Below are 21,516 nucleotides of genomic sequence, written 5' to 3'. Positions count from 1 at the left end.
GCTGAAAGCTGACTTTCCAGTTGAACTGCACTCTCAGCGGTTGGAGAAATTTCGGTGACAGCCGCATGTTCAGGATCAACAAAACTCCGAGACTTGGTAATGCATGCTTAATACAGTAAGTGCCACCAACCACAACACACTGGCATTAAGCTTATATCACTATGAATGAGTAGTACAATAAAAAGAAAAGAAACGAAGCGAAAGGCGCTGTAATGCTAAATTTACGCAACACAATATATTCGGCTGATACTAAAGCTATCAGGCTATTCTCTGTGATCAGCACTTTATTCTACAACTTCTCAGTTTAGCGCTGGCTTGCGAGCTATAGTCTCGAACCACGGTCAGAAATACAAGTTGACTATCCCACCGATCTTCAAGCCATGGCAATTTCACCTTTACCACCCCAGTCCTCTTCAACCGCGACGGCAGCTTCCGACACCGCAGTTAAGTTCAGAGCTGCTCAGAGCTCAGCCAATCACCAGGGCAATACATCTTCGTCTTTTATCACGCGCAGCACTGATCGTGAATTAACTGAACAATTAAATGACGATGTGCGGCATAAGTATATCAAAGGTGAGATATATCGCCCATACGTACGATTCCTCTCAAATTGTCTCATGGCACTAATAAACGAATCGGCAGACAAGAAGCTCGGCGAAGGAACCTATGCTGTCGTATACCTTGGTCATCTTCGAGCCGATCCTTCGTCCTTGGTGGCAATCAAGAAGATCAAAGTCAATGCTGAATACAAAGATGGGCTTTCCATGGATGCAATCCGGGAAGTGAAATATCTACAGGAACTGTCACATTCAAATATCATAGCGCTCCATGATGTCTTCTCGTCCAAGGACCAAAACCTCAACCTGGTTCTGGAATATTTGCCACGTGGTGACCTTGAGATGCTCATTAAAGATGGAAATATTCACTACGGCGCAGCTGATGTTAAGGCGTGGATGGGAATGCTTGCTAGAGGTGTCTGGTTCTGCCACGAAAATTTTATTCTCCATCGAGATATAAAACCTAATAATCTCCTCATTGCTACCGATGGTGAGGTGAAACTGGCAGATTTCGGTTTAGCTAGATCATTCGCTGACCCTTACTTGAATATGACACACCAAGTTATCACCCGCTGGTATCGACCGCCTGAATTGCTTTATGGAGCACGACAATACTCGGGCGCTGTAGATATCTGGTCCATGGGAATGGTTTTTGCGGAGCTCCTCTTGCGAGTACCGTTTGTCGCAGGAAGTTCTGATCTCGATCAGATATCCAAAGTTTGCGAAGCATTTGGCACGCCCACTGAGGACAACTGGCCAGGAGTCACTAGGCTGCCCAATTATATACCCGCAGATAAAAATCACATTGTTCCTATACAGGGTCGTGAATTCTTCTTCAGACAGTTCCCGACTGCCGGTCCAATCGGCGCAGATTTGCTCATGTCGATGTGTACTTTGGATCCGAGAAAACGGAGCACGGCACGTCAAGTTTTACAACACAACTGGTGGTTCACTGAGCCCAGGCCGACCAATAAGGAAGATCTCCCCAAAAAATCCGATGGGATTCAGAAAATGAGCAACGATTTGGCAAGAAGAGGCGGAGACATTGTCGATAATACATTCAAGAACGCTGCCCGACAGTTGGATTTTAACGCAAAGCAATAGCAGATCTGCTTCATCTGATTTGAAGCGCTATCGGGTTCATTACGACACAAACGAGTTTTGCTCATTCTGTTAAAATTACACCAGGTGATATACCATCGTTTTATCATCTGCGTAGTTAGTTGCCGGGCACATAGATCTTTGATCACAATCTCGAATAAGCTTAGTGCCTAGCAGGGCAAGCCTAGAGCCATATAGACAAACTACTAGTATATCCCAAGTCTGGGTACGTATTGCCCATAAAGCTCTTTTTTGTTTCTTCATCGGCACTATCTGTAGACTTATGGGTGTATGCTCCGTCAGAAGTTATATTCTGTTGGCAATTCGGTGTTCAGGATTAGGCCACAAGACTACTCCGTAGTAACTCCAGACCGGGCCGCCCAGGTGTGTCAATCCCGTGTGTGGATTAATTAGGGTAATGTACTGCTAAAGGTATAATGTGCCACTCAAAAGGCAGTACCACGAAGCTAGCTTGAGTTGGGAGAGTGACTCCCTTCACACTTAGAGCAAAGAAGTATATTACGCGTTGATTGGTCCCCTTTTTCCCGTTTCCTTGCACTAAATGTCTTAGCCCACGGCTTCTTGTCCCCCAGTGCCCCAGCAGGCGCATCATCATAATCTTAAATTCTATTAATTTGTTACACCAGAACTAGTATGTCTGTGTATACTCCGTATGTATGTATGAATGTATGTGTGTACTGTAAAATTTTGTATTCAAAGCAAGGGTGAAGGATGTTCACTCGATGTAATTCTGTAGCAGTCGCCCAGTTACTTGAAGCTTACTCCATAGGTATTGGATGGGTTATCTTACCTGTTTGGACAACTTCCTGGTTTGCGACTAAAGAGAGTACGTCATGAAACCGAAAGACAAGCACCCACTCCTTCACATTGTCCATAGGCCCGTTCATTTTGGAAGTGACCTCGAACACTATGCAAGGCAACTAAATTCGAAACAGGATTGAAGGAAGAGAGACCAATTCTAATGTTTTGTATGGTTACGTGAAACACCAGACACAACCGCATTGGACTATGATAGCCTTACCGGCTACTACTAGTATACTACTAGTGCCTTAGGTACCTAACTACAGTACCTATCAAAAGACCACAACAGAGTAATTACTTGGTACTTATAACAACCGCACGTATTACAGTTATTCAAAGGAACAGTAAGATCAAGAGACAAACAAACAAATCTCACCTACCTCTTGTGGGGTGTCACCCTTCAGATCGAACAACTACCATAATACTATGATTACTTTGATCAAACAATATTGAGACATCATATTGCATATTCGGCCCAAGGTCCCTCGTTCCTGAATTCCCCCTCCAACTACTAAAAGGGAGCGAAAGAAAAACTGGAAGAAAGAGGACCACGGTTAATCCCCCTTCAACAGGGGCAGCTTATCCGCCGTCCCGCTCCCTTAAGACGTGACTAAACAACTAACAAGAGTGGCAGCAACAACTCTCGCTGAATTCTATCCCTGGACCAACTCCTCGCGAACAAGTCCGCAAACACAAGGACCGGTTGGTGCTGTTACGGCGCACCTATCGGGCCCGTCAATCCGGTCACGCTTGGTCAGCGGAATCTTAAATCGACCTGGCGCCGTTCTTTTTGCGCCCTAGCTGATCTTTGATTCACTGTTAACATACATCTCAAATAAGAGCACAGCCAACAGTGGCAGGGAGCGGAACGGCGGCGGCAACAGCTGTTTCGATAATTTGTGCAGGACGAATATCTGGACCGTGGTCCTTATAAGTGTTAAGTGTTTGGGGTGCGGAGATCTCCGCCATAAGAAGCCAAAAACACCAACGGGGGCTTTTCAAGAATCAACTCTAACATTCACTGTGAGTTATTGCCCTCGAAAGCCTCTAACTATAATTTATTCCACTATTTCCTCGTATCTTATCTTCGTGTACTTTTTCTGTTGCTGTACTGTGTATAGCGGGACGAAGAACCGCCCGTGCGCGGGGAGGGCTGGCATCCTTCAGGTACATCCATGATACTTTGCCGGTGTTCAGGTTGGGGTCTCGACTTCATATCCACAGTATAGCTTATGCACCACTACGGTCAGATGCTAACCCTAGCGCTTTAAATATCAGAGGTCTGCTCTGCAAGATTAAGAAATTCAGCAACGAATCGCATATCCTGAAACCTCCGTGTATGGCCGCCGCGTTCCTTGGTTGATTTCCAACAAAAACCGTCATAATCGGTCAGCCCCAGCTAAGCTTTCCTGATACTAGCGATTGGAGTACTTGTGCGAGATCTGCTCCTCCATGTCTACGTTACCCCAACCGTCGCGGCCTGCCGCGAACCCTTCGACGGGGTCCTTACCCCCGCTCTCCGCACCGAAATCGAGAAAAAGTTTACCAGTCTCATCTGACCATGCGAGGGCACCTTCTCCATCCCAGATTTCTTCCAAAATACGTGCCTCTCCTAGCCCTAGGCCATCATTTAATAAGACTGCACTGTCCAACTCGGCTTCCAACCTGAGCTCCTCCAGGTCAATATCCGCTGGCCGAACTCCCAGTAGTCCCGATAAATCGCTGCGCAGGACTATTAGTATTGCGGCATTTCCCCAACCACCGAAGACAGGAAGCCGTCCTTCCACTGCTTCATCAATATCAGGTATCCAGAGTCTTCGCTCCTCTGGAAGTGTGAAAGTCAAAAGGAATTCCAGATTAAGCGTAGGGACCAACAGCAGCTATCGAAGTTCACAGACCGCGTCATTGCTGAATGGCGGCGATAATAAATCAATTGTTGGCGCAGAAACCCGAGATCCAGAGGCTTCGCCATCGCAAAGCCGGAGCTCTTCTGCTCAAGGGTCATACTCGACAAGCGCGACCACTTTTGAAGATGCAGATGATGTCACCGGTGCCCTCAAGCCTCATTCGAAGCCTAAGGAGGCCAAAGGGAACGTTATAGTCAGTGTTCGAGTACGCCCTGACGTGCACAGCATCGAGACATCAAAAATCAACAGCGAATGGGCAGTGGATGCACGTCGTAGCCTTATCACGTTCAGCGGAAAGGAAGGAGGCGATTATTATTATGGTAACAATAGCCCCACAACCAATCCTTCTGCAGAACGCTTACCCTTGTATGTCAGATAATGTCTTCTCACCCCATGAACATAATGCCAAAGTCTATGACTCAGCGGCAAAACGCCTCGTGAGAAGGGTAATGGAAGGTTATCATGGTACTGTCTTTGCATACGGCATGACTGGCACCGGTAAAACCTTCTCAATGCAGGGAACTGCTACCTCTCCAGGGGTAATCCCACTAGCAATAACCGACATATTTTCCTTCATCAGGGAGACTCCGCATCGAGAATTCTTGCTTCGCGTTAGTTACCTTGAGATCTACAACGAGAAGATTCATGACCTACTCTCAGCCTCTGCTTCTGGTAGTGGTGGTCTGCCCCTCCAGCAGGAAGAGATAAAGCTGCGCGAAGATAGCAAACGAGGCGTGTATGCGACTCCACTGAAAGAAGAGATCGTACAAAGCCCAACGCAACTTCTTCGTGTGATTGCGAGGGGTGACCATGCAAGAAGAACTGGCAGCACGCAGTTCAATGCTCGCAGCTCCCGAAGTCATGCGGTTGTCCAAATCGTTGTTGAGAGTAGGGAACGAGTGCCCGCGGGAGCCACTCAGGACAGGCGATCGGGCATAACCCCGGGAGGAGTCAGAGTATCCACACTTAGTTTAATAGACTTAGCGGGGTCAGAACGTGCAGCTGACGACAAAGAACGGCGCACAGAAGGTGCTCACATAAACAAAAGCTTACTCACCCTTGGGACTATCATTTCAAGACTCTCGGAAACTAAGGACAAAGCTGGTAACCCGACTGATCGCGAGGGCAGACATCTGCCGTATCGTGACAGCAAACTCACGAGGTTGTTACAGCCAGCTTTATCAGGGAATTCACTAGTCAGCATTCTTTGCACTGTTCATCTTGGCGTAACGGGCAATTCGAATCCTGGTGAAACACTCAATACTTTGAAATTCGCTGCGCGAGCCAAAAACAATATTGTCAGTCACGCCAAGCGGGCGGATGAAGCGCTTGGTACTGGTAGCAGTGATGCAGGCAACCGTGTGCTTCTAGAACGCTACCGAATGGAGATTCAGGCCCTTCGAAGCCAGCTCGAGAGTCAAACGAAAGCCCAAGCTGAGAAAGAGTTGAAATTGGAAGAGCAGCAACTAGAAAAGGAAGCACAGGCACGCCACGAAGAGCAAATGTTGGAAATGCAATTGGCTCGAACCGCTCTCAAGGAGCGCATAGAACATCTCAATCGGCTCATTCTTTGTTCCAAATCTACTGGTGTAAACAGCCAGGGAGCGGTGTCTACTCTAGGTCGACTATCAAGAATGTCTACTGCCGAATCGGTGGCTCGATCTTTACGCTCTTCAGTCAGCCAGTCAACATTGGGCGCGTATGGGACACCGTCTGTCCGGCCTACATCATTCCTCTCCATCAACAGCAACGAAGCTTTACCTTTCTCGAGTGGGTCATTTGGCAACGACGAGGAGGAAGATATCGTGGGGGAATTTGCGGACGGAAAAGCAAGCGCGCAGAGGCAAATCGTTGCCCTCCAGGCCGATTTGAGTGACAAAAATCGCTATATCTCGACTCTAGAGAGACGCCTACTGCAGGCCCGACGGTCCAGCCATTCGCGAATGTCAACAGGCGTTAAAGCTGGGAGCGCAACTTCTGAAAATCCAGATATGGTGGCTTTGCTACGTGAAAAGGATATGGAAATCAACGAACTTCGACAGCAGTTAGATGATAAGGATCGAATGCTCGCTGCACTCCGCTCTGCTGCTCGGCATCGGGACCTTGCGCATCTCGCTACCGATACAGACCTCAAGGGAAAAGGTGAGTATAAAGGTGCCGATCCCGATGTGAGCGACTCGCTAGCTAGCGACCATGTGGCTAGTATCCTTCCGTCTCACAGGGAGGACGAAGTAAATGGCAGGAAAAATATAGATGATGAAATGTCACGAATTCTCAATGAGATGATCCAAGATCGGGTTGACAGTGGCCACTTAATCAAGGGTTCTCATGGGAGTGTCCGTATCGCTACCGAAAGTCGACGGCCTTCGGACACCACGACGCCTGTTCAGGGCCTAACTCCAAGCAGCATGTTTCATGACAATATCGATCATGATTTCCAACCGGGTGTAACTGACCTCGCTTCGCTTGTCTTGCATCCTTAATGTTTGTTCCTGTCATGCTATGATGGACTTTTACCCATAACGGGAGTTGTCTTTCGCTAATATCTCCCGACCCTTTCTTCAGTTCTTCGTTGTTTATTTTAATCTCCCTCGCCCTTTCTAATGTTTCTATCCCACATTATGTCCCCTTCGGTTTTCTCAGATACCCAGGCTGCTATTTCCGTTGTTTGGTGTTTACCCTAACGGTATATCATTTAGTGCAAGATTGGAGGGAAATCGTCAATATGTACACTTGCTTCATAATCCTTCATTGAAAAGGTTCAAAACGCAATAGGAGCGCTTCTAATACTATCGCGTGGTGTCATTCCCCAGCCCTCTTCGCACTACGAGCTCTTCTCTACGGCTGTCCTCTAATAGTTGTTGGTTATAATGTCGGACTAGTCGAGACAAATATAAACACTGCTTCATAATTCTAAGATATGCAGCTAGAGAAAATCTTATATGAAACCAGACAAGTTCTCGACTTACTGATAATGAGTCATGTTTATTTAGACAATGTCACTTTCACAGAACATATATCCACCCCCTCGTTTCTGTTTCTGTAGTGCTATGGGTTAAGATGCAAGGTTATTACATGTGTGTGTGTTAGAAAGATTGAGCGACGGGCCCTGCATAAGAGTCATATCACGCAACAATCTCAAGTTCAGAAGTCCTGTCCCTGGCATAAACATCTTTCCATTGCTCCCATAGTCTTGCAAGCTCCTGCACATACTTAGCATGCAGGTAATCGATATAATCGTCATCGATCTTATCTCTATTTTGCTGCTGAACAACTTCGATGGGACAGCCGACAACAATATTCAATGGGCGACGGTAGGGCATTAAACCCACATCATAATTAAAGACCCCACGAGCATGAAACAGGGGGATTGTGAAACCCATAGTATGCTTTATGAGCATCTGAAATCTGTGTATCAGGGGGTGCTGGTCCGAACGCACTTGTTCATACAGGTCATTCTCACCGAATGCTAGCACTGGGACAAGATCGGCACCAGTACGAATGGCAAGTTTTATAAACCCCTTTCGTCTCTTAAGAACAAGGCGAAGCGTGTGAGGTAAGGCATCGAGAGATTCGCGGGCGCCACCAATGACAATAGTGATAGCACGCCCCATGCCTTCACCATCGGTGCCACCTTTAGTAAGAAGGTTCTCGCATGACTCACGAGAGACGCTAGCAACACCCATAGCAAGAGCATACTCCCGATAAAAAGGAATCCGAAAATTAGAGTCGAGGGTAAGCAACGTATTGGTAATTCCCGGGAAGAGCTTAGAGAAACCGAGCGCCTCAGTCGCAAAGGCCGCGAAAGCGCCATGTGAGATGATCCCATGGGGGTGATACCCAAATATATATTTCCGTGTCGGCAAAAGACGTTCAGATCGATGTAAACGGGCCGGGAAATAAGACGCATAAATTGACCAGATGCGTAAAGATCGCAAGTAATTGCACCGGCCACTTAAGGTCCCAGACGTAGCAGCCGTTGAAAAGAGCGATATGTAAATCAGATAAGGCAATAGGATAGGCCAAGATAATGGTATAGCACACGCGAAGAAGAAGCTGGTTAGAAAAATGGCGATAGTCAAAGTATGACACAATACCACAAATGTTTGGAGGCGACGTTCCAGACCAATATTTAGCGGTGCCCAGCGAATCCTAGAACTCTAGAGTCAGTTTCCACAGGCTATACATTCGACTATTTTCATCAATACCCAGGCCTATAGGGAAAACTCACCCCATTTTTTTGAACTTTCCAGGTTCACCAGAAGTATTGGAGTTGGAACTTTTTGCAACTGCAGATTGATTATTGGAAGGCATCGTCATGTTCGGTTCATTCTGTGATTTATGAACTCCATCTCCTACAGAGGCCCTGGGTATTTTGCCCCGAAAATCAGAGCTAGAATTGCTGTCCTGACATTGGCAGTTCCCATTTGAAATCTCGTGCCGCGCATTACCGCTATTCTCCAGTGTTATCGAGGTCGGTCGAGGCTGATCAGTTATGTCCAGAGTCACGGCCATATCGGATTCGATAGCGTGTGCAACACTCGTCTGACTGATGGAGAGCCTGCAATATCAGAAACAGCCAGTGTCACTTCAGGATGTAAGCGATTTAATTTGGGGGAATATGCATTGAGCTAAAGCCATAGGAGGTGGGTTAGGTATTATGTAGTTATGTATGGATGACAGCCCTCTATAGTTGCCGTTGCTCAGTTGTAAAATGATTGTATAGGGCCAGAGTATCGAAGTAACTATTTCAAGTCAGGTCGCGGGTGATCATGTTGCACCTAAGAGAGAAGGAGCCTTTGGCACTTTCAACTTTCACGTGAAGAACCATGAGCCTTTTACAGACGTCATTACAGTTAGGTACAGTATTTTAGGATCAGCCGACGACGGGTACCCCTAAGCCTTCCACTACTCAGCCCCGACCGGCTGTGATGACCACCTTCTACAGTTAGCATCATACGTAAAGTCGTTGCTCAAACTACATACCTTAATATTATACAAGTTACTATTCTCAAGGGACACTGAGCTAAATTGTATATGAGTCATTGTGACTGCTTAAGGCCTCCACCTTCCTTTGTAGATGAATCTCTCCAGCAGCATTTGTAGGCTGCTATAAATCTTACCCAAAGGGTCCAGGAGAAAGCCGTGGGCTGCACTGAACGCTTCCCAAATCCATACAGATGTTCTTCATTTACTGGTACCCAACATCCCTGGGTAATTAGGTCAAACAATAGCCATGCTTAAGGTATGACAAACATATGGTTACTATGCTAGAGCCTTCCACTAAGCACAGATGAAACATAGCGTGTGAAATTTTAGTGATTATACTAATTATGCTGAAGGGAGATATAAAATAAGGGTGTGTTACTCTGTACTCCATACTCCGTACCTTTGTATCAAATAACCAGAAATCCCCTGCATTTTCCCACGTGATTTCATAGGCGCTGTTTAGTATACTGAAAAACCCCGGTAAATGCAAATCCACTATGTATTTGCGAAGCCCCGTTAGTTGATAGCCACCACACTGACCAATTCAATTTCCTATATTGATTTGCACAAACCCCGATAATCGCTTACTTGTAACGATGATCTCAGTGGCCTATATAAATTTGTAAGTAACGGAGTACAGAAAACTTTAATTTAATATTATTCCTACCTTTTTAGGCCAGGGCACGTGATTAAAAGAGGTCTTCTTTTCTGGAAAAGGAAGCCTTTGTCACGGAGCCGATGCAGAATCGGCCCGTAGGACATACAGAACCCCCGGGGCTCCTACCCCTACTTAACTTATATACACCCCAGCTCCCTTTGTAATTCTAAACCAGTCTTAGAGAGATTAACGCCTTGACTTTTTAGTCCTTTTTCTAATTTAAAGATTTATTGACTATTTAGTTAAGATTCTAAGAAAAAGAATTTTTTAAAAGAGAAGGATTCTTAAGCTATTTAAGCGCTACTAAAGACATAAAAAAAAAAGATAAGAATCAGTCTTCTTTATATTTATTCTACTATTTAGTTAATAATAGAGCTTTACCTTTTGCCTCCCGTTTCCTTACCTAGTTAACAGGCTATCTACCCTATATAGTAGATCCTTTATTACAATTCTGATTCTTTAAGTAAAGGAATGGCGGGAATCCTATCCCAGCCCAATAAGAAGAACATCTACCACCCAGTAGCAATATAATCACGAAAATTTAATAGAGCTAAATTAAATTATAGTATATTTAATTAAGAATTTTTTACTATTATTTATTTATTTAAATATTAATAATAATATATTAAAGATTTGTTATATATTATTAAAATTATCTCTAATTATTTTAATTTATAGATCTTTATAAAATAGTTAAAATTAAATAAATAATAAATTTATTAGTTTATATTTTTAATTTTTTTTAATTTTATAATTAGATATAGAGCTAGAAAGCTAAATCTAATTAATAAATTTTTTTAAATAGTAAAAAAAATCTTAGAATACTCTCTAAATATAAAATTAATATTATTAATCTAGTAATAGATTACTAGTATATAGATTTTAAAAATTAAGAATCTTTTATATAGAAAGTTTTAATTTAAATTCAATAAAATATCTTTATAAAAAAGTTTTAAACTTAATATTTATATAATATTAAATTTTAAAAAGATTAATATAGAAATAACTAACTAAATTATTTAAAAAAAATTAAATTATAATTAATATATTTTTTAATCTTTTATATAAAATATTTATATTATTAAAAAAATATATATTATTAAAATAAATTAAAATTTAAAAAATCTAATCTAGTAAATATAATCTAAAAATTTAAAAATAAATTAATAAAAAATTGCTATAAAATAAAAGCTTATAAAAAATAAAAATTAAATAATTAATTTTAATAAATTTATTATATATAAAAAACAGCTCTATATTTTTATAAAAAAAAATTTAAAATAAAAATTTCTATTTCTATACTATAATAATTTTTTAGTAAAATATTTTAAAAAAAATAGAATAGAAAATCTATTAAAATATAAATTTTATTAAATAAATTTTTAATAAAATATTAATAAATATATTAAAAAATATCTAGTATATTAAAAGATTATTATACTAAAGTATTAACTATATAGTATTTTTTAATCTTTATTAATTTTTTTATAACTTTTTAAAAAACTATTAATAGATTTTATTATAAAACTATCTTCTATTTTTTATTAAATTAAAATTATTAATATAATCTTAATTATTATTAATTAATTTATAAAATAATTATTATTTTTTTTAATTTTATTAATAATAAATATAATAGATTTTATAAATTTTTTCTATAATAAAATAAAATTATAGTTTAAATTTTTAAATAGTATAATATTAAATTAAAAATCTATATTTACTAATAAATTTTAATCTAAATTTTATTATTAAAATTATATTAAATTTAAATTATTTATAATATTTTATTTATAAATTAATAAATAAATAGAATATATAAATTAAACTTTAGAAAATTATTTTTACTATTTTATTAATAAATAATAAATTAATTAATTAAATCTATTATCTATAATAGAATTTATTTATAATAATATATAGAATATAATAATAAAACTTTTATTATTTAAAATTTTATTTAACTATTTATCTAATTTTTATTTATATATTAAGAATAATATTTTTTTAAAAAAGATTCTAATAATATAAATATATGTTAAAAAACTATTAAAAATTTATAAAGATTTAAAAAAATATTAATAAAAATTAATTAAATTATAAATAAAATATTATAATAAATATTATTAATTAAAATAATTTAAAAAAAATAATATAATAATACTATTTATTAAAAATATTAAATTTAAAATTCTATTTTAAAAATTAATCTTTAATTTTATTAGACTATTTTATATATTTAATATTATTAAAATCTAAATATATTATTTATATTTATTTAATTAATATAATTATATTTATAATATTTTCTATATATTATTATTAGAACTTTAGATATAATATAATAATAATATTTAAAAACTATTAATAATACTAAAGCTAAATAATAATAAAAATTAAAAAATTAAAAAAATTAAAAATAAATAAAAATTTAATAATAAAAACTATTTTTTAATTAAATAAAAAAAATAATTTTTAGAATATAATTAATAGATTTTAAAAAAAAATATAATAAATATATAAAAAGCTATTAAAAAATATTAATATATAAAAATATAGAATATATATATATATAATTATAATAATTAATAAATAATAAAAATATATTAATTAATTAAAAAAAAATAAATAAAATATTATAGTAATAATATATTTAGTATAATCTAAATATAATTTTAATAGATTTATAATAACTAAAAAATATCTATAAAAAAAATATTAATTAAAAATATATATAATATATAATATTTTTATTTAAATATTATAAAATAAAAATCTATTTATTTATTTTAAAAAATATAGCTTAATTATAAATATAAATTATTAAAATTTTAATAAAAAACTATCTATTAAATTTTAAAAAAAATAATAGAAAAGTAACTATAATAGTCTATTTATTATTTCTTTTTATTAATAGTACTATTTTTTTTTAATATTAAAAAAATTAAATATTTAATATATAGAATAAATTAATAAATAATAATATTTTATATAATTATTTTATTATTCTATAGCTATAGTTTTAATATAATAGTTTATTAATAATTTTTTATTTAAATAATATTTTAAATTAGACAAGATCTTAGTTTAAATTTTTAAAAAAATAATATTAATTAGCTAGAGTATTAGATATTTAATTATATTATTTATAATTAAATTAATTTTATTATTATTAATTATATTAATTTAGTAGTAATATATAAACTTTATATAATTAAAAAATTTATTTAATATAAAAATAACAGCAATAATCTATTTATAGATTTTAATAAAAAATATTAAAAAATTCTTATTATATTATTTTCTATATTATAGAAAAAGCTATTTTTTATCTATTTTAAAATTAATAAATAATTATATTTATTATTAATAATACCAAAAAAAATCTAGATATATTAATAAAATATTATTAACTAAAAAAAGAATATATAGATTTATAAAAAATTTTATAATAACTATACTATTAATATAATACTAAACTAATATTATTAAAAATATAATTAATTTTAAATAATATATCTATATTATAGATTTTATTAATAATCTAAATATATAAATAATATATATATTAGTAGAAAAAAAATAAAACTAGATTATTAAAAATAAAATACTAGTAAAAAAATATATTAATTATAATAAAATAAAAAAGAACCGCCGAAGTAAAATAAAAAATAAAAAAAATTAAAAAAAAAATAAAAAAAAAGAATAGAAAAGTATAAAAAATAAAGAAATAATAAAAAAATATTAATTTACTATATAATATTAATAATATATTTCTTTATAAAATATATCTATATATATTTTCGCCGATAATTCTTTAATATTTAATAATATTATTTTTAATAAAGTAAATAATATATATAAGAACCAACCAACTAAAAATAATTAAACTAATAGAAAAAAAAATAGTTATTATAAAATTAATATAGAATTAGTCTATAGAATATATAGAATCTTTAGAATTTTTATTTTTATTTAATTTATATATATTTTAGCTCTTTTTATAATTCTAAATTAGTCTTAGAAAGATTAATATCTTAATTTTTTAGTTTTTTTTTTAATTTAAAAATTTATTAATTATTTAATTAGGATTTTAAGAAAAAGAATTTTCTAAAAAAAAAGAATTTTTAAACTATTTAAATACTACTAAAGATATAGAAAAAAAAATAAAAATTAGTCTTCTTTATATTTATTCTACTATCTAATTAATAATAGAGCTTTATCTTTTATCTCCCGTTTTCTTATCTAGTTAACAGATTATCTACCCTGTATAGTAGATCCTTCGTTACAGCCTTAGCTACTAGCTGAAGGTGGTGAGGGTGACAACCAATAAGAGCGCTTCTCGTTACTTGCAAGACCCCTTTAGATGAAAGGTGTAAACCTGGCTGATATCGTTGCAACTATCGGGGTTTTTCAGTTTGTATGTACTAAGCTCAAGGAACTGCCAGAATGGCTTGCCCAGCGGACAAATCACATGAGCCAAGTTTTAGTTGATCTTTATAAGAATTTACTAAATCACCTGAATATACTATCTAGACTTTTGAGATAGTCTAGGTAGTGCAAAGCGTTCAAATAATCTAAAAATCTAGGTATTGTAAAGTGTTTAAATATAATGTAGGAATCATTTGAATGATCTGGAAATCTAGACAATCTATCTAGATTTTCTAACAGACCTGTATTGATTATGTAAGAAGAAGTAAAAGGTCATAACATAATCGGTAAGCGACCGGCCATGTGCCATATTCTATATTAAATGGTACTTTGTTATATCAACAACCAGAGATAATATAGATCTGTAATCTAATATATAGACCAATATACTACTATAGATATATATATTAGATAGATAGTACTCTTTTTTCAATAGAACTCTAGATAACATAACCGGTAAGCCGCTCGGCCTTATAAGCCACTCGGCCACCACACCAGAATTCTACGCACCTCCTAGAAATAAAGCTATTTAAAATATTAAAAAATCTATATTTCTATAGAAAATTTAAATAGTCTAATAATTAGAATAATAAATAATTTTATAGTTTAGAATACTATAATTAAAATACTTTAGTAGAGCGCGTATATACTGATTTTCTACTATAATATCTATATTTATTATTTTAGTAGATATAGCTATATTAATAGAATTTCTATTTTATATAAGTTTCTAAGCTTTCTAAACTAAAGTATCTAATTCTATAGAAAGCTATCTAATAAAATACTTTTTTTTTAAATATTTTTTTATATATAATATATAGTTTTCTAGCTTTCTATTTTATAATAGTAGTTTTATTTAAAGCTTATTTATAGTCTTTAAAAAACTATTATATTATAATTTTAGTAAATAAATTAAAGCTTTTTATATAAATTTTAAGTAGCTTTTTTAATATAATTTTTTATTTTTATAGTTACTTTAGATTATAAGATATTTTAAATACTAAATTAATAAATCTATTATTAGATCTATTATCTAGAAATATTATTTTTAATTAAATATTTAGCTAAAATAATATACGCTTAAAATTAAAAAAAAATAAAATTAATAATTAAAAAATTATTATAGATATTACTAGTAATATATATTTAAATTTTTATTTAAAAAAAGATTTTAAAAAAATTAAGTTTATTAATATAGTTAAAGTCTAATCTTATTTTATTTTTAATTAGCTATCTATATATATATTTTAAAAAATTAAAATAATCTATATTAAATAGTTAAAATAAATAAGATAAGTATATAGATATATAAAATAATATAATATTATTTTAATTATATATATTATTAAATTAAAATATTAAATAATTACTATAATTATTAAATATTAAAAGATAATATTAATTAATTATATAATTAATAATAAAAAATATAAATAATTACTATAGCTAATATAGATCTATTTTATTAATAGTTTAATTATTTATACTTATTTCTATATATTAGTCTAGTAATAGATCTATTTTATATTAATTTTTAATATAGATTTTATCTTTAAAAATAAAATAAAATAAAAAAGATTTTTTAAAATTAATATATTTAATAGAAATAATCTATTTCTAGTTTTCTAGCTATAAAAAAATTTATTAATTAATTTAATTTAAATAACTATTTTAATAGTAAATATTAAATCTATTATAAAGCTAGTTTTATTAAAATTATAGATATTATTTAATTAAATTTTATACTATATTATAATAATTTATACACACTTAAACTATTTATATAAAAACTTAGAATTCTTATATTTAATATATTAATAATTATAATAGTAAAAAAAATAGAATTTTAATTTATTTTTATATTAAACTAGATTATATATCTATTTCTAATTTATAGTAATAGATATAAAATTACTATATTTAGTAAATAGAATATTAACTATTTTTTATATATATATATATGTTAAAAAGCTGCTTTATATTAATCTAGTAATAAAATCTATTATACTAAAAAATTCTTTTTATTTTAAATTAATTTATAACTATTTATATACTTTTTTTTATTAAAATATTAGTTATTTATTTAATTAATTAAGATAAAGTAAAATATATTATATATATATATAGCTTCTTAAATACTATAGATTTTTTAATTATTTAAAGCTTTAATAGTTAATAAAAGCCAGCTTTTTTATTCTACTTAAGATTTTAATAATTTAGATATTTTTAGTAGTATAGTAAATAATTAAATAGTTTTAAAATATATAACACGTAGAATTCTAGTATAGTAGCCAAGCGGCTTATAAGGCCGAGCGGCTTACCAGTTATATTAATATAATTATATTATATTTTGTATATTTTATATATAATTGTATTTAGAGCTCTAAAAACTTTTATTAAATATAATAATGATTGTCTGTAACGGCGGGAAGCTATATAGGCCTGACCAGGGCATTCTGAATCGGTGATTCAGAATTATTTGACCTTTTGGCCTTGTGGAATATCGGGCCCTAGCAATATCTCTTATACTGTCTCAGACAACTAGATTCTATATAAGCAAGCTGCTAGTGGGCCGCTAGCTTATATAATATATAAATATATTTATATTAGAATTATATAAAGAATTCTAATATTTAAATAATTTATTCTATTATATTAAATAAAAAAACTATTATATAATTTTTAATAATTTTAAATTATTTAATATTATATTTTTAAAATCTATTAATTAATTATGTCAGAGATATATTTCCTATTTAGGAAATATATCTTGAATATTCTAGAATTATTCTAGAATATTCCCCTTTTAGGTAATAACCTAGAATCTTTCTAGAATATTACCTATCTAGGAGAAATTAGACGAAAAATCCTAACTAGGAAATATTAAGCGAGTACTAAATTAGGAAATATTAGGCGAATTCCTAATTTAGTAAGCCTAAGCGAGCCCAATTCAACATAAAAAGCCACTCAATCCCCTACTAAATTGAATTAATTTTTTCAAGCAGATCATCATCCAACTATCTGACTGCCAGATATTGATTCATTCTTTTGATCTCTTCTATTTATATCTGACCTAGGGCTTTGACTGCCTAAGCCCTACCTGCCTGCCTGACCTAGGGTTACTACTCAGTCAACCCTAGCTTTTCTATGTGATTTAGTCATTCAATTTATTTATTCTATTCAACTTTTCTATTCATCCTAGCTAGCCCTAAGACTATTCCGCTTTAGGATTAGGGCAGCTGATAAATATTAATTAAATAATTAATTAATATTTATTAATATATATTATTATATTATTTTTTTAAATAATTTATATAATAATATTATAATCTTTATAAATAATTATATAAAATATCTATAATATATTATAAATTTTAAAAATTAATATATTTTATATATATTTTAAAATTATAATTATTTTTTAATAATATTTAATTTTATTAATATAAAGTATATTTTTTTCTATTTATTATATAATTATAAAATTTTAGTTTTTTATAAAAAAATATATTTATTTATTTATATATATAATTGTTTTTATAAGATATCTAGAATAATATATAAATATTTCTATATATAATATTAAAATTTAATTTATTATAGTTTAAAAAATTATAAATATAATATATAATTTAAAAAATATAGTAAATTATTTAAATTTTTTAAAAATAATATTAAATATTATTCTTAATATTAATAATTTATTAATTCTTATTTATTAATATTCTAATAAAAAATTAATTTTAAATAAATATTTAATTTTCTCTACTATATTAATAAATTTTTAAATTCTAGATAATAAATAACTATTTTTTAGTATTATTTTATTTAATATATAGTAATTAATAAATATTTATTATTTTTTTTATATTTTTTTATAAAAATTATAGAGAATTTTTATATAAAAATAAATAATTATATTAAACTATATTTAATTATTTTTTTATAATATAATATAATATTTTTTAAAATATATAAATATTTATTATATTTATATAGAGTTTTTTAAAAAATTATATTTATAATTTTTTTTAATAAATCTAAAATTTTAAATTAATCTATATTATAAAAAAAGATTTTTTTTATTTAATTAATTAATATTTTTCTATTTAATAATTTTAATTTTTTTTAATATATTTTTTTTTAATTTTAAATAATAATTTTTAATAAAATATTTTTAACTATTTTTATATTCTTTACTATATTTTTTTAAATTATATTTATTAATTTTATATATAGTATTAAAATCTATTAAATCTATTTATTAATTATTAATCTTTAATAATTCTCTATTATTTAATTTAAAATAATAAATATTTTTTAAAATAGTCTTTTTTTATTTATACTAAATAAATATCTTTACTATAATCTTAAAAATCTTTAAAAAATTTATTTTTTTAATCTATTTTATTTATAATTTTTTTTATTTATATAATAAAATAATAAATATAAATATATTCTATAAATAAAAATAATAAATAAATTATAATATTAATATAAATATTAATATAGACTTATATTAATTTTATTTTTTAAAAATATTTATTATAGATTTTCTATTATTTATTTTTATTTTAATATTTACTAAAATTATTATAAATTTATTTTTTAAATTTTTTAAATATAGTAATAGAGTTTTTATTTTTTATTAAAATATACTATTTTTTATTTTTTAATATTTTTAAATAATTTTAATAAATTTCTATTTAATAATAATAATTTTTTTAATTTTAAAGATTTTTTTATATAAATATTTATTTATTTTTAAAATATTAATTAATTTTTTATAATTATTTATTTATTATTTTATTCTTAAAATAACTATTATATTTTAAAAATTTAATTAAAATTAAAAATTTTTTAATAGAAATAGTTATTTATTTATAGTAAAATTTTAGATATTTTAAATTTTTTTATTTTAATTATTAAAATATTATTATTTAATATATTTATTAATAAAAAATTTTATAATATAATAAATAAAATAATTTAATTAATTATTTATTATATAATTTTTTTAATAAAATACTAGATTATTTTTTTTATAATTTATTTAATAGTAAGATTTACTATTTATTATATTATAAATTTTATTATTTAAATATATTATTTTATTATTTATATTTATTTTTTTATTAATATAATTAGCATTTTAAATATAATTTAAATTTTTTTATTATTAATTATTTTTTTTAATAAATTTTAATATTAAATTATTTAATTAATAGAGTCTTTTTTTTTAATTATATACTATTTTTTATAGATAGTTTAATTAATAATACTATTTAATTTTTTATTAAAATTTATTATATTTTTTTATAATTATAAAATCTAATTAAATATTATAGAATTATATTAAATAAAGTTAATACTTTATTTCTAAATTTAAAAATATTACTAGATAAAATTATAAATAATAATAGACTATAAAAAATAAAGAGTTATTAATCTTCTATAGATTTAGAGAATAGTTATAACTTTTATATATATATAGAATCTAGTAGATTCTTAGTAAATCTATAAGATTTTTCTATTCTAAGAAATTATTCCTTATAGTAGTACATTATAGCCACAATCACAATTTAATATATAAAATAAATTAATAAATAATACTATTTTATATAATTATTTTATTATTTTATAGCTATAGTTTTAATATAATAGTCTATTAATAATTTTTTATTTAAATAATATTTTAAATTAAATAAAATAAAATTATAGTAATTAATAAATATTTTTTTATAAATTTTTTTAAAATTTTAAAAAAAATAATATTAATTAGTTAAAATATTAAATATTTAATTATAAATAATATAATTAAATTAATTTTATTATCATTAAATATATTAAACTAATATTAATATATAAATTTTATATAATTAAAAAATTTAAATATATTAATAAAATATTATTAATTAAAAAAATATATAAATTTATAAAGAGTTTTATAATAATTATATTATTAATATAATATAAAACTAATATTATTAAAAATATAATTAATTTTAAATAATATATTTATATTATAGATTTTATTAATAATTTAAATATATAAATAATATATATATTAATAAAAAAAATAAAATTAGATTATTAAAAATAAAATATTAATAAAAAAATAAATTAATTATAATAAAATAAAAAAAATTATTAAAATAAAAATAAAAAATAAATAAAATTAAAAATAAAAAAAGAAAAAATAGAAAAATAGAAAAATATAAAAAATAAAAAAATAATAAAAAATATTAATTTATTATATAATATTAATAATATATTTTTATTAATAATTTTTTAATAAAATAAATAATATATATAAAGATTAGCTAATTAAAAATAATTAAATTAAAAAAAAATAATTATTATAAAATTAATATAAAATTAATCTATAGAATATATAGAATTTTTGAATTTTTTAATCTTTATTTAATCTATATATATTCTAGCTTTTTTTATAATTTTAAATTAATTTTAAAAAGATTAATATCTTAATTTTTTAATTTTTTTAATTAAAAAATTTAAAAAATTATTTAGTTAAAATTTTAAGAAAAAAAATTTTTAAAAAAAAAGAATTTTTAAATTATTTAAATACTACTGGAGATATAGAAAAAAAAATAAAAATTAATTTTTTTTATATTTATTCTACTATCTAGTTGATAATAGAGCTTTATCTTTTATCTTCTATTTTCTTATCTAGTTGATAGGCTATCTACCCTATATAGTAGATCCTTTATTATACTTACAATGGCCGCTTGCTTACTGATTATATTAACTTTGTATTAATAGTCAATTCTCAACCAATGGAAATCCAGAACCGTGGACTAATTAGAATAAAATAAAATCTCCGATTAATCAGAATCAGAAACGCTGACTAATCAGAAACCAATTCATCTCGCGCAGCTCCCTATTAATGAATTACTACATACTTTCTCGAGGAGATACAATGTCATGCCACTCGAAAACCAAAGCTCCTCATTGTCTTCCCAACAATGAGAGAGACTCCCTGGTTAGAGATGGCCTTATTATGCTAGCTGGTTGCCCAGACAACCCCAGA

General features: G+C 28.7%; 3 protein-coding genes across 3 annotated transcripts; 2 read left to right on the top strand and 1 right to left on the bottom strand.

Moving 5' to 3' along the window:
• Nucleotides 1-380: 380 nt before the first annotated feature.
• F9C07_6993 (putative serine/threonine protein kinase) lies at nucleotides 381-1,661 on the top strand (the record flags this gene model as incomplete). The annotated part of the gene is made up of 2 exons (XM_041291014.1): nucleotides 381-573; nucleotides 643-1,661. 2 exons carry the CDS (start codon nucleotides 381-383, stop codon nucleotides 1,659-1,661), a joined length of 1,212 nt encoding a protein of 403 aa, XP_041144753.1.
• Nucleotides 1,662-2,675: 1,014 nt separating this feature from the next.
• On the top strand, nucleotides 2,676-7,191 carry F9C07_1429083 (kinesin-like protein). The gene is made up of 5 exons (XM_041291013.2): nucleotides 2,676-3,033; nucleotides 3,115-3,677; nucleotides 3,759-3,817; nucleotides 3,900-4,707; nucleotides 4,763-7,191. The coding sequence occupies exons 4-5, from the start codon at nucleotides 3,933-3,935 to the stop codon at nucleotides 6,868-6,870; spliced, it is 2,883 nt and encodes a 960-aa protein (XP_041144752.1). The 5' UTR covers nucleotides 2,676-3,033; nucleotides 3,115-3,677; nucleotides 3,759-3,817; nucleotides 3,900-3,932; the 3' UTR covers nucleotides 6,871-7,191.
• Nucleotides 7,192-7,512: 321 nt separating this feature from the next.
• Nucleotides 7,513-9,433, bottom strand: F9C07_2104988 (acyl-CoA diacylglycerol acyltransferase; the record flags this gene model as incomplete). The annotated part of the gene is made up of 3 exons (XM_041291010.2): nucleotides 7,513-8,539; nucleotides 8,619-8,932; nucleotides 9,374-9,433. The coding sequence occupies 3 exons, from the start codon at nucleotides 9,431-9,433 to the stop codon at nucleotides 7,513-7,515; spliced, it is 1,401 nt and encodes a 466-aa protein (XP_041144751.2).
• Nucleotides 9,434-21,516: the final 12,083 nt, after the last annotated feature.

This window comes from Aspergillus flavus, chromosome 3 (assembly GCF_009017415.1).
Source record: "Aspergillus flavus chromosome 3, complete sequence".
Lineage (NCBI taxonomy): Eukaryota > Fungi > Ascomycota > Eurotiomycetes > Eurotiales > Aspergillaceae > Aspergillus > Aspergillus flavus.
Note: the sequence above shows the minus strand (reverse complement) of the source record. Positions and strands in the feature narration are given on the sequence as shown.

Bases quoted from the DNA above. Each gene is read 5' to 3' on its own strand.
- F9C07_1429083 (XM_041291013.2), top strand. From the start codon at position 3,933: ATGTCTACGTTACCCCAACCGTCGCGGCCTGCCGCGAACCCTTCGACG. The intron at 4,708-4,762 runs GTAACAATAGCC...CTTGTATGTCAG, and splicing joins AGGAGGCGATTATTATTATG to ATAATGTCTTCTCACCCCAT.